The sequence below is a fragment of the Eucyclogobius newberryi genome, unplaced genomic scaffold (genome assembly GCF_026437365.1).
Source record: "Eucyclogobius newberryi isolate DKJ021-1_F unplaced genomic scaffold, fEucNew1.0.hap1 SCAF_16, whole genome shotgun sequence".
NCBI classification, from domain to species: Eukaryota; Metazoa; Chordata; class Actinopteri; order Gobiiformes; family Gobiidae; genus Eucyclogobius; species Eucyclogobius newberryi.
The window spans coordinates 20,985,459-20,999,834 of record NW_027315790.1 but is presented as its reverse complement, the minus strand read 5'-3'; the positions used below and the strand labels follow the sequence as shown (position 1 = coordinate 20,999,834).

The 14,376-nt window shown below is 41.4% G+C and overlaps 1 protein-coding gene across 3 annotated transcripts in view; it reads left to right on the top strand.

Annotated features, from left to right (window-relative positions):
• Positions 1-14,376, top strand: part of LOC140361954 (CUB and sushi domain-containing protein 3-like) — a 408,691-nt gene that overhangs the window by 252,430 nt on the left and 141,885 nt on the right. For all 3 annotated transcript variants that reach the window (XM_072447874.1, XM_072447872.1, XM_072447871.1), the window contains exon 7: positions 9,065-9,142. In XM_072447874.1, coding sequence (XP_072303975.1) covers positions 9,065-9,142 — 78 coding nt within the window. The remainder of the gene's footprint in view (positions 1-9,064; positions 9,143-14,376) is intronic.

The window sequence follows — 14,376 nt, the reverse complement described above, 5'->3', positions numbered from 1 at the left end:
CTTCATCTTCAATGCAATGACTCTGATGTATACGTTCATAAGTGGTGGAAAGTAATGTAGTACTGTAGTAATGAAAAGTACAAAAGTAAAAGGACTGACTGAAGTAACATTTTTGGGAATCTGTACTTTAGTGTTTACAGTGTTTTCTTTTTACTTCTAGGTTTGAGATTAGGTGGCTGTACTACATGTTTGGAGGAGTATTTTTTTTTTTATCATGTTCATGGTGATATTTTGCATAAAGGTTTTTAGTTCAAGTACTGACTTTGAGCAAACAAAAATATAAAGAAAAAATGCACTAGAAATGATATGAAACTTGCTACTGTTGACCAAAGATCAGCACAATTATTTATCAAAAACACATTCAATGCTTTAAAAGTTCTCAAAATCATTTTCTTTGTGAAATACTTAACTCTTAAAGTATATTTTCAAACGAGTCCATAAAAGGTTTTCCTTATGTAAGCTCTGGTACCTAATTTTCAACCAGTGGAATAAGGGAGAAGACATTTAAACCTTTCTAACTAATTCCTAGCTCTTACAAATCTCGAGCATAACAGGTCTTCTTCTGTAAAATGTTAAGTATTTTTGGTCAGTTTTGTACAAATGTCACAGTACTCTTTTGTAGTGAATATGGTCTTAGTTAATTGAAAAGAAAAGATGAGTGCTTGGAGTGTAAGGTCAGGTGCTCTTCGGGGCCACAGCCAGGCAAAGCACTGGAAGATCAGCGAAACCAGAAGATCCAAGGCACTTTCAATCCGACTGCATTTAAAAGGGGATTTGCCCGTGCGTTTCACCAGTCTTGGTTAATGTTTAACTTTTTTGCCATAAACCACTCTGCTGCACAATCAAATGACATGTTCTCCCTTGTTCTATGCTTCATGTACTGACCTAAAAACATTTTCCTGAGTGGGGAATGAATCATGAATCCTTCTTCTTAAAATTATGAATTACACAACGTTTTTTACCATTATCAAAAAGTGGATGTGGGGAGAATCCGTCGTCAGATTTGCTTCCTCGGCTTGCAGCTTGTTGACACAAAAGGGAAATGGAGCGGTTGTGTAGAAAATGTTTTGCATACGGCATTAGACAAGTGCAACAGCTGTGATACTCCGAGCGCTCTCATTTATAAGACACTTTATGGCAGAAGCGTGAGCGTAATCCACATTAGGTGATGAGTATTTTGACTTATTGATACCAAAATAATTTCCTGCTTGAAAAGGAACCGCATAGTTGATTCATTAAGACTTGGATGTGACGTTATAGCATTAATATTTACTGTTTGAAGTAAGTTACATGTCAACAGATGCATTTTTTTAATTACATGTATTACAATTCCAGAAAACAAAAATAATTACATGAAATTATCTTCTCATTAGAAAGATGTCTGTGTAGACCCTCAGTGTCAGATTATCTTGGAATCTAGACTGGTTCTCACTATAGTTTTTTGTTTAACTTTATTTCTAAAAGGCATAATCATAGGTATCGAGTTAAAACCTGCAGATATCTGGTACCTAAAGAAAACCAATAACATTATAAATCATAACACTGGTATATAAATAATCAATACATGTTCAAAAAGGAGTGAGGGGAAGTATAAGGGACATGGCCTGAAACACATCCCGAGGGAGGCGTCCAGGAGGCATCCGGAACAGATGCCCGAGCCACCTCAGCTGGCTCCTCTCGACGTGGAGGAGCAGCGGCTCTACTCCGAGCTCCCCCCGTGTGGCCGAGCTCCTCACCTTATCTCTAAGGGAGCGCCCAGCCACACGGCGGAGGAAACTCATTTTGACCGCTTGTATCCGTGTCAAGAAATTAGACATACCCCGATGCTATTCCTTAACACATTGAGAACACAATTCAACTTAGAATATGAAACGACACAGAAATGTCAGACATTTGTATGGCATGCATGGGAGAAAACGCGGGGACTGATCACGCAAGCTGTGGTAAGCAGCCTGCGTGATCCTCCTGCGTCTCACACAGTTTTTTCCCATGCTGGTTGGTTTTATTAGATATTCTGGAATAGGCGGGTCACATTTCTCATTGGTCAGCCTCACATCAAGGCACTTGGTATTTTTCCGTAGAGATCAAGCCTTGGGTAAACATTACCCAAACTCCTCTGGGCTGTCACCCCCCCTCCTGGGGCAACATTCTTTGGCCCATCTTTACGACCCCTTCACAAATGCAGATTGTCACACACCCGTTCTTCTCTTAGACTAATGATGCAGATAAAATATCACTATTATGCAGATAAAATACATCACAGAAATATAATCATATATTCACATTTTATCACATTTCCCTGTTTATCAAAGCATTAGTCACTGTCTCATATGCCAAACACATTACTCTTTTCAGTTTTCAACATGTCTTTCATATAGTTGTTAAAATGACACTTTTACACACAAAAGGTTAAGCACAGTTCTCAACATTGAACAAAATTCTTTTCTCTCGGCCCACAACATGTCTACAGCATTACTGTCCTAAATTTTGAGTCAGATTGGTCAATCTCTGTAATTTGACAAACAGACAATTTGTCTCGTCTATAATTTTGTGCGGTGTGATGGGAAATATCGCAGAAACAAGCGGAAAGCCCTTAAACCCGCTGCTCTCTGGTCAGTCACTTTGACTCGTCAGGGACCTCTCTGGACACCCCAATAGAATCAAATACGTAGTATTGGTGCTACTGGAACCAGATTGTCCACTAACCTCTCGACCTTGACCCTGCGGTATGGTTCTGGGTGATGCTGGTCTTTGTTATGACCATGGCTGGCCACAAAAGGGATACATAGGCACAACGTCCCACAAGTGTCCCCACACCACCATACGTCCTCGCTTGGTTTCTTAAGAGACCTTCTTCCGCTGCTCGCTTCGGTCACACCTATGACACATATGAACTGGTACATTTCCCATCTTAATTCATAATCTCATTAACATTGCATGTAGTTATGTTGTAGCAGATAAAAACTCTCTTAATTAGTGCAAACAACAGTGGATTTATAATATGCCATTGTGTTTCTTCAGCTACTGTAATGTCAATTGTACATTATACATTATACATTATACATTTCATAACCTTTCAAGTTGATCACTTATTTTCTTCCCTCTATTTTCCATGTCTGTGTATGTTGATCGATTGTCCCAATTGTCCTGATTGTCCCGTGCATAATACAGGTGTTCAGCACCCATATTATCGTCATCGCTGTGATGATGATAACTGTTGATTCTTTTTCACAGAGTATGGTACTCTGCGCACCGTAGCCTCTGGCTCTCGTTCATCGTAGCAGAGTATAGTACTTTGCGTACTGTAGAATCTGTGTCCTCATCCATTGTAGCAAAGTATCGTACTCTACTGTAGACTCTGGACAAAACTCATACAAACAAAGTCCTGCGTCTGCGATGTTATGGATCTGCCGCTGTGTTGTCCAGACATTTCTCTCACTTTCCCATGAGAGCACCCATGATCTCGTCCCTCCAATGGTCGGTGTGAGGACGACACGGTGTGGCTCCGTCCACTTTGCTCGTCCACTTGGCTCGTTTCTGTAAACACCACATCTCCAACACGTTTTGCTGCGGTGATAAACAAAGTCTTTTCGACAGTTCAGTGTATTTCAAACTTCAAATTTTTTTAGTAATTATTGATTCGGAATATTTGTTTACACGTACATATTCACATTTTATCACAATCCGCGATCTTGTTCTTTCGGTCACTACCCAAAGCTCATGACCATAGGTGAGGGTAGGAACGTAGACCGACCGGTAAATAGAGAGCTTTGCCTTTCGGCTCAGCTCCCTCTTTACCACAACGGTCCGATGCAGCAACTGCATCACTGCAGCCGCTGCACCGATCCGCCTGTCGATCTCACGCTCCATCCTTCCCTCACTCGTGAACAAGACCCCGAGATACTTGAACTCCTCCACTTGGGGCAAGGACACCCCACCCACCTGGAGAGGGCAAGCCACCTTTTTCCGGTCGAGAACCATGGCCTCGGATTTGGAGGTGCTGATTCTCATCCCAGCCACTTCACACTCGGCTGCAAACCGTCCCAGTGCATGTTGCAGGTCCGGGTTTGATGGCGCCATCAGGACAACATCGTCTGCAAACAGCAGAGATGGAATCCTGTGGTCCCCAAACCGGACACCCTCCGACCCCTGACTGCGCTTAGAAATTCTGTCCATAAAAATTATGAACAGAACCGGTGACAAAGGGCAGCCCTGGCGGAGTCCAACATGCACTGGGAACAGGTCTGACTCACTGCCGGCAATGCGAACACAGCTCCTGCTCCGGTCATACAGGGACCGGACAGCCCTGAGCAAAGGGCCCCGGACCCCGTACTCCCGTAGCACCCCCCAAAGGACACCCCGAGGGACACGGTCGAAAGCCTTCTCCAGATCCACAAAGCACATGTGGACTGGTTGGGCAAACTCCCATGAGCCCTCGAGCACCCGATGGAGGGTATAGAGCTGGTCCAGTGTTCCACGACCGGGACGAAAACCACTCTGCTCCTCCTGAAATCCGAGGTTCGACTATAGGTCGGATTCTCCTCTCCAGTACCTTGGAATAGACCTTACCTGGGAGGCTGAGGAGTGTGATCCCTCTGTAGTTGGAACACACCCTCCGGTCCCCCTTCTTGAACAGAGGGACCACCACCCCGGTCTGCCAGTCCAGAGGCACGGTCCCCGAACGCCACGCGATGTTGCAGAGACGTGTCAACCAAGACAGTCCTACAACATCCAGATACTTTAGGTACTCAGGGCTGATCTCATCCACCCCCGGAGCCCTGCCACCGAGGAGTTTGCGAACAACCTCAGTGACTTCAGCTTGGGTGATGGATGAGCCAGCCTCCGAGACCCCGGTCTCTACTTCCTCTTCGGAAGACGTGACTGAGGGATTAAGGAGATCCTCAAAGTATTCCTTCCACCGTCCGACGACATCCCCAGTCGAGGTCAGCAGGCCTCCACCCGCACCGTAAACGATGTTGGTGAGACACTGCTTCCCCCTCCTGAGGCGCCGGACGGTTTGCCAGAATTTCTTTGGTGCCGACCGATAGTCCTCCTCCATGGCCTCCCCGAAATCCTCCCAGGCCCGGGTTTTTGCCTCTGCGACAGCACGAGCCGCGGCTCGCTTGTTGGCCTGCCAATACCCGTCAATGATCTCCGGAGACCTACAAGCCAGAGTGGCCTGATAGGCCTCCTTCTTCAGTCTGACGGCATCCCTTACTTCCGGTGTCCACCACCGGGTTCGGGGGTTGCCGCCACGACAGGCACCGGCGACCTTGCGACCACAACTCCGAGCAGCCGCATCAACAATGGAGGCGGAGAACATGGTCCACTCAGACTCAATGTCCCCAACCTCCCCCGGGACATGGGAGAAGCTCTCCCGGAGGTGCGAGTTGAATACCCTACTGACAGAGGGCTCCACTAGACGTCCCCAACAGACCCTCACAATGCGCTTGGGTCTGCCAAGTCTATCCGGCTTCCTCCTCCGCCAGCGGATCCAACTTACCACCAGGTGGTGATCGGTTGACAACTCTGCCGCTCTCTTCACCCGAGTGTCCAAGACACGCGGCCGGAGGTCAGATGACACGACAACAAAGTCGATCATTGACCTCCGGCCTAGGGTGTCCTGGTGCCATGTGCACTGATGGACACCCTTGTGCTTGAACATGGTGTTCGTTATGGACAATCCGTGGCTAGCACAGAAGTCCAATAACTGAACACCGCTCGGGTTCAGATCGGGGAAGCCGTTCTTCCCGATCACCCCTCTCCAGGTGTCACTGTCATTGCCCATGTGGGCGTTGAAGTCCCCCAGTAGAACAACGGAGTCCCCGGTCGGTGCACTGTCCAGTACCACTCCCAAGGACTCCCAGAAGGCCAATGGGCAACACCAGAGAAGTGAGGCCGACCATATCTTGTCGGTATCGCTCAACCTCCCGCACAAGCTCAGGCTCTTTCCCCCTCAGCGAGGTGACATTCCATGTCCCCAGAGTCAGTCTCTGTGTCTGGAGATCTGGTCGACGAGGCCCCTGCCGTCGACTGCCGCCCAGATCTCTCTGCACCGGCCCCTTATGGAACCTCCTGCGGGTGGTGGGCCCACGGGAGGGCGGCCCCACGTCGCTCTTTCGAGCTATGCCCGGCCGGGCCCCGTGGGGTAAGACCCGGCCACCAGGCGCTCGGCATGGAGCACCCATCCCAGGCCTGGCTCCATGATGGGGCCCCGGTGACGCCGATCCGGGCGACGTAAACTGCCTTGTTCTTGTAGATTCATATCACTTTGTTAAATCATATTTGCTGATATGTTTTTCTCACACTGCTAAACACACAAACAATGCCATTTGTCTTGATGGTTTAGCCCAGGTTTTTTGCTTAAATACATTAGCCTAAGGCTATAATTAGATTACAAGTATGTTACTGTCCATAGTAAATGAATCATTTGGCTTGTGACTGATGGTGCATTCATGTTACTGAATGAGTGTTGGTATAAAACAGCACTGATATGTAGCTCTTAGATGTATCCTTGATAAAATGTGGGATAATTAAGGCTCATTAGCCCATATGCAATTTGTCACCATTCACATCATCACAAAAGCATTTCTGTCAGTCGCTCCATCATACACTCATTTGTTAAGGTCATTTGTCAGTGTACTTTGTCATGTAGGACAAGATATATTTGTGTTCATGTATTCATTATTTACAGCGCTAATGCTTTCATTTGTTTTGATGGGCCAGAGGGAATAAATAGCAGCGTCAAATTGTGACCATGCCGCGTTTATATATAGCACACTAATTATATCTATCCTTTCAATGTTTTCATTCCTGCTATTACTAAAAAGTATGTTTTGTGTTCAGACATGTGTTATTCATTTTAAAAAGCTGGACATCCTAAAGCGTAGCTGGAGGGGTATTCTCAAATGTCACTAATAAGGTAACCATTTGAGAGCGCTGTCTGCATGTCCTGGCTCTTTTTCTGCATTGATGAGTTTCTTTCTAACCAAATCACCTAATGACATACGAGGTGATGTGGGGACACTAATTTGCTACAGTGACTAAATAAGACTGTGCTTCAGTTACTTACAAAACATAGCTGAAAATGTTAAATTAGGTTGAAGTGCACAATATGGGAAATGGAGCATTGTTTTAGTATTCTATGTCTAGTATTCTTAAGTTATATAGTAACAGAATGTAAAGTGCCTGGGGATGGCTGCAGGATTCCATGGAAATAGAAAGTTAAACAGTAAGGATTCATGTTTTTGGTGCAGTAAATACATAAAAAAATGTAAATAAAATCAAAATTATGCTTTTATTTTAGAATTTGTTTTAGCTACTGGGGGTTTAATAAGTAGTATGTAGTGTAACCCTACAAGACATATTGTTTGGTAAATATACGGCAGTGACAGATTTGATTGTATCCGTCATTATATTAATTTCTTCCATAAAAAGTTGACAAATGGTAAATCAGAGGTTTTATGCACCCACCCACCACCCATCCCACATCTTGTCTGTTAAAGGTCACATATTACTCGTGTTATGTATGCTTTTTCTATGTGTATTCATTTATCATTTCGAGCTGGAAACATAATTACATGCACCCCCGGGGAATACAAACAGCAACAGTAGCCACATAGCAGCGGCATGTCTGCTCCCACTTGCAGCTATACAATATACGCCACACTCCATGCATACCACAATAACACACGTATTCGTACTGAACAATGGCCAGCCTGAACGCAATCTTCTCTCGTCTCGGGCTGATTAAAGGGAGGGATTCGTTAAGATGCCATTATCTGAATGCTTTGATTTCTGAATTGCAGTGTTTTGATTGAGGTGACAATCTCCTTTTTTATATGGCCGTGTTTTGTTGTGAAATAAGATGCGAGGTGGATGGTGGGGGGGTCTAACCAATCAAAACAAGTGAGACGACATCCTTCTCACGAGACAGATTTCGCAAAGTCTTTCAAGGTGCTTGGCTTTAAGTTTCCAGACCTAATGTATCACCTTGAGAATTGAAAGCCTGCTTTTATCAGATCTCGTCTTTGTTTGATTTAATTGTGTATTATCTACTATTATGAGTTGATCTACTTCCTGCCAGACGTCACCGTGCATTGCCAGGGTCAGCAACTGTTGGTAACTGTTGATGATGCATTCTGCTTTTAAAAGATTTACACTTTAAGCACGATATGGTTGCTGGAAAAACGATCTATCCACATACCTTGACTTCTCTGACAGGAAGAGACGCCAGACGATTTATGTTTTCCTTCTCCAGTCAGATGTATCTATTCAAATCCCTATACAACCCAGCTATGTCCTATTTTTTTGTCACTGGTACTATTTAGCAGAAGACCAGAGTTTCATTTATGAGAAAAATGGCTTCGTGTCCGATTGCACGTGTGTGTCGTCCTTCCATTACCTCCCGATTGCAGTAAAACACCCTTCAATCATCAACCTGGGTCTGAATCTTCTCTTGCCGTCTTCATCTCCCCATATAAAGATTTGCAGCTCTTGTGTGGTCTTGGGCAGGTACTGGAAGGCCGCTGTGAATACCAGTGGCTCTAGTTCATTCTGTCGCCGTGCGCTTTTGCAAGACACTTCACCGACCTTTGCCTTGTGTGAGTGTGTGAGTGATTGGTGATGGCGCTGTCTACTCCAGGACTGCAGAATATTACCGCCACCGAGTGTGGATTGAATGAAAAATGCAATGTGTTTTGAGAGGCGCTGTATGAATCCAATGCATTTTTATTATTGTTGTGTGTCCGTGTTATTATTATTATGATTATGACGATGATGATGATGATGATTATATTTGCTGTTATACCTGATGTGATCCAAAAAAGGGAGCTATTCTTATCAATATTATTGTTGAAGTTTGTAATGACATTTTCCTTGCTAAATCTTAATTTTCTTTTTGACATTTTGACATTTTCTTTGCTGACTAACTGTTGATTTAACTCTTCTTTCTCCCATCATTGCGAGAGAGAAGAATCTGCTATTGTTATTATTTTTGGCTCAAGTTTTTCCTTCTCTCGACCTAATTTTTTGTCCTCCTCTCTTTTGTGTTCTCCTTTTGCAGTGAAACGATCAGTAGATTTTAAATCACGGGGCGTTAAGTTATTCCCTGGCAAAGACTCCAGCAACAAGTTTTCAATATGTGAGTTCACATCTCAATGTCACTATATGAACTAACATGTGATGGCTTGGTATCGCTTGGACCTCTTCTTTTCAAGTTTGCATTTTGATTTTGATTTGAAACTCTTAAAAAGGCTGTGAATATCCCTATTGTAAATGTTTTCAATAATAAATCACACAAAAATGTATGCAATTTGGTGTAAAACTGTTTTGCCTTTGTAAGAGTTTTGCTTGAGTGCAGTGTTGTTTTGTATATGTCTTTGGACTTTTGCATGCTTTGTCACAGCTTGCGTTGCTATATTTAATCACTGCTTGTTCTGAATAGCATAACCATGGTCGATTTTGAGCTTGCTTTGAGCTTTTTTGGTATATGTGGGTTTGCTGTTGTGAGTTTGTTTTTGTTTGTGTATCCTTGTCTTATAGTTGCTAATCACAAAACATACAGATTCATTATTTATCATAGTTAAAGGTATGTGTTATGGATATGTGAAAAGTCACTATTTTTGAAAGTGGCACCAATTTGCAATGATATACTTTTTCCCATTATTTTTACCCACTCAATGCTGATGATTTAGGGAAAAAAAGTTTTTAAAAAAACATTTTAATTAGAATATGATTTGATCTAAGTGTTCATCTACCGTATACAATACAGATGGATTTCACAAACAGCAAAAGAACAAAACAATTCATTCCTCCATACTGATTAAAATTGTGCATTAAACAGTTGAATTGCTGCCGGAACAAAAGATTGTTAAGGCTTAGTGAAAATCTGGGTCCAATTTCTGATTTCAGCACATTTATGTTGACGTTTTTTTTTTTCTGAAAGGCTTAAAGACTTTATTTCATAAAAATGCAGCTATCATCATTTCATACAAATCACCATTTGGACAATAGAGGCTCTTTAAAGACTTAAAAATAAATAATCTGTACTGAAGCTTTACACAAAACGCATCTTCTATTCTCTTTTCGACTTGTAGCACTTTCTTATTATTCCTTCTGTGTATCTGTCTTCCACAGACAAATGCACAGAAGTTCCGTCTCCCTTTTGTTTTTGAAGGTCACAGTTTTTTTTCAAACCTGCAGAATTCTTCAAGCTTCTTTCCGAGTGACGAGCAGCACATTACAGCATTATGTACGCATTTCAAAAATAGATGCGACCTCCCGAGCAATAATGGTGCAAATGTATACTTGAGTAACTGAGCGTCAGCTACAGCGTCTCTAAAAGGAACAGGCCAAAGGAAAGCGAGGCCAAATGCAGTTCCCCACATAAAGAAAGGGAGCACTTCATTAAAGGCAAGTGCAAGGAAAGCCATCTACAGTGGAGCAGTTTGAAGGAGCAGATAGTGTTAACAAGTACTTCTTCTAATAATGCATACACTGTTTGGTCACTGTGAAATAACTCATTTAAAATTAGAATGCGGCTTTCTCATTAACCCACATTTCCTTCACTTTAATCATGCATCAGACAAACGTTTTACATAACCACAGCGTTAGTTAAAGGCAAGGCAAATGTTAGGATGTAAAGTTTATTCTGCAAATGTATTGAAGCAGGATCAGTAACAGTTAAAATTTCACTATGTAGCTTTTCTGGAGGAAGGTCTGATGTCTGCTGGTCGCCATGGAGATATTACTGCTTTGCCTCTAATGTTCCATAGTACGGCATTCAACTTAGCTCAATGTTTTAGACTCTATCTTTTCTTTGTTCAGTTACAGATATTCTTAGGGCTAAAAAAATACCATGATAAACTTGACCTATTTTGTCTCCATGGAGAGTGATACTTTTAATGTCATACAGTGGAACATTTCAGGCAATAATAAATAATAAAAAGACAAAAGACAAGTCCCTCCACCAGAAGAATTAAGCAGTGCACATTGTATTTATCATATACAGTAAATCTCAAAATAATTAGCATGATTAAGGTCTTTTTGTTTGGGTCCACGTTCTACCTCATGAAAACGACCTTTACCAAAATAGTTAAATGACTGATTTGAGAATAAATCTATTGTGAAAAAGACACTGATTCGCCAAGTCTACATTCTGTTTTTACACCACAAATCACCCAGACATTTACACCATTTGAATTGGTGTTGTATTGTGCATGATTGGTAACGGTGCATTGTGATCTTTCGGGACCTTGTTGCTTGTTGTCCTTGTTTGCTTGCTTGTTTACGTGCTTATATGTGACACGCTGAATGTCCTAAACGGTTTGTGTGGCTCGACCGGATCTTTATTGCCCATTTTCCAGTTGATGTTTGTTGTTGTCCTTGTAGTACAATGTCTAGCAACGTGTTAACATTTCCGTCGCCATGTTCAGCCTGTGTGTGTGTGTGTGTGTTTGGCTAAGTCTGTTCTCTGTCTGCCTGTGTTGCTCTGCGCTGATACTGTTAGCAGTCCCTGTGATAGTGTTAATAGTCCAGATGGTCAAATTAGCCGCTTCAACAAAGCAACAAACTTTTTGCTCCAACAAGCACTCGAATGCTCATACACACAAAGCCACCTGCCGCTCTGATGATGGACTAAACACGTAAATGTATCTGTAAGTGGCAGGGGCTAGTGCTCGCCACACCTAACTGACTTTTATGCCATTTTGCTTAGGATTAGGTCAAGTTACAGAGAAAAAAAACACCTTTACTTTAAGATTTGAATCATGACAAAGTATAACCGGTGAGCACTAGGGCTGTTGTCAACTGCAAAAGTTCTTGGTTGTTTAAAGACATCGATTAAACAACATAAAGGTGGTGAAAAAAACTCCAGAAACTATAAAGTATCTCTATGAACAGGCCTTTGTATCTGACCAAACTGCACTGAAACGAGCAAAAGATCAGAATTCATACAATGACAAATACTAACGTAGAAAACTAATAGTAAACAGTATATTAATCTGTCAAACAGCTGATTAAACCCACAGTTCACACAGTTCACTCCCCAATTGCTTTTCCTTTCTGCTGCAATCCATATAAATCCCAATAAAATAATTATTCGACTTTTAAATAGGTTGATTTACTTAGACTCCATCAACCAATTAATCGATTAAGTTGTGGATTTAATAGCTGGAAAGCCAAAGAATTGTACAATATCTTTATTTCAAGACTTATATCTTATGCTGCCACTGTGTTCTGATATGGATTTTTTAAGCTGATACCAATATCGATAGTTGGCTTGCCAATAACCAATATTTGCAGATACTGATATTAAGTTATAGTTAACTTCACAATGTATTTATCTTTTATCACTATAAAATCATCTGCTGCATAATTGTAAAAAATATGCAGCCATATTTTTTCGTTCTTCTATCTCTGTTTGTATTCATTAAATTGTTCAAAAAGTCAAATCTGATGCACTGAAGACAAACTGTGAATGACAAATGGGCACAAAGAGACTAATAATATCAATATTTTTATTTCAATATTCAACCGATGCAGATATCTGGTGAAACACTTTGATATCGCAGAGAACCGATATACCATCCCTGCTTGCCACTTGACACTAACTGAATCCAAAATTGAAGAAGCTTTTGAAAGTTATTTTTGTCTTCTATAAATTCATATAATGCAAAAAGACGTGAAGACGTGAATGCAACTTCTCTCTCTCTCTGGCAATGCTTTTCTAAATTAATGAATGTCTTCTTCATTCAAAAACAAAAAATAAAATGCAAATCAACAAATTTATAACAGCACCAGCTCTAATTTTCATTTGTCAAGAATTGCCAATCACCCAATCAAAATAAATCGTTTTTGTCCTTCAATGATTACAAATAGAGTCCCACAGTACAGAAGAATCAGAGCAGTAGTGATGTGGGCTGCTCAGTGTACAATTCAGCAGCCCTGGTATATAAATGTAATATTTCAAAGTCTTACCCCCTGCCCGCCTCACAGCACCTGGAGGTTGTGCACCCACTCTCCCCTACAGAGCGGAGACTGCTATAGCACTCCGTCACCACACTGACTTTGAGCTCTCCATGTGGGTAGTGCTAAGAAACGCTATTAATAGAGTAAACAGCCAAAATGGAAAGGAAAAACACATGCAATTTCCTCTCTTGCATTCATTTATTTGCGTTTGCTGTCACAGAAAATGAAAAGCACATTGGTAAAGCAGTTTTCCGTAGTATATTTGTGTGAGAAATATCAATAATATAATGCTAAAAGTTTCCAAAAGAGGGCGAACCTGAAGGATTATTCAAATACCTAAACTTTCACTATGAGCTTATAAAATAATAGTACGCTCGTGACAAACTGAATTAAAGTAGGTCATGAATTGGACTTTCATGATTACTAGTAATAATTTTACAGCCTGCCGACCGAGCTATTAAAACACAAAATAAAACTGGATTATTTTTTTCTAAGAATAAAAAGGGAGCAAATTTAAATTGTGAATGAGGCAGAGCTACTTTTCAAACAGAAAACGCTTCTGAATTGTTTCTGTTTTGCATTTCTTTCACCCCTAAAAGCAATGTTTCGTTGGAAGCCTCCAGAAATACATTGCTGGATTATTCTTTTTCATCCACAAAGGCAGGAACAAGTTGTCTGTGGTCAACCCCTAAGCTATTTTTGTTGAACTTCTGAAATTGTGAACAAAGTTGAGTTAGGGAGCTTTCAACCTACACCCTTTGGTCTTTTTAAAGCAAACTTGAGTTCAAAACACCTGCAAGTACGAGTCGTTTCAACAAATGTAAAAATACCCTTAATAATAAAGGATAGGTACTAAAAATTTACTCCTACTACTATCAAACTACTACCGTAATTTCTGGACTATAAGTCACACCGGAGTATAAGTCGCACCAGCCAAAAAATGCATAAAAGAGAAGAAAAAAACATATAAGTCGCACTGGAGTATGAAATGCGGTAGCAAGTGTGAAAATAACAAATAATATCACATACGGTATAAGTCGCTCTGGAGTATAAGTATAAGTTGCACCAAAACCAAGGCCAAAACTATGAAAAAAGGTGCTACTTATAGTTCGGAAAATACTGTACTTCTACAATTATGTGATACAAAACAGTTGTAGGAAAAAACAAATCAATCTCCAGTTTTCAGTTTGACATGAATAATTTGGCCAATCTGAACAAAAATGAGCAATGGTGTGACAAATTCTGTATTTTATATTCTTTTCCTTTTTTTTCTGTCGTCTTTGTCTGTTGTGAAGCGTATTACTGTCTAGATTAGCTTTTGTTTTGTTGGGATTTTGTGCGATTTTTGTCCTGACTGTATCTCCCACATTGTCTAACCTGTTCTTCATCCCAACTCTCTAAGCTGTG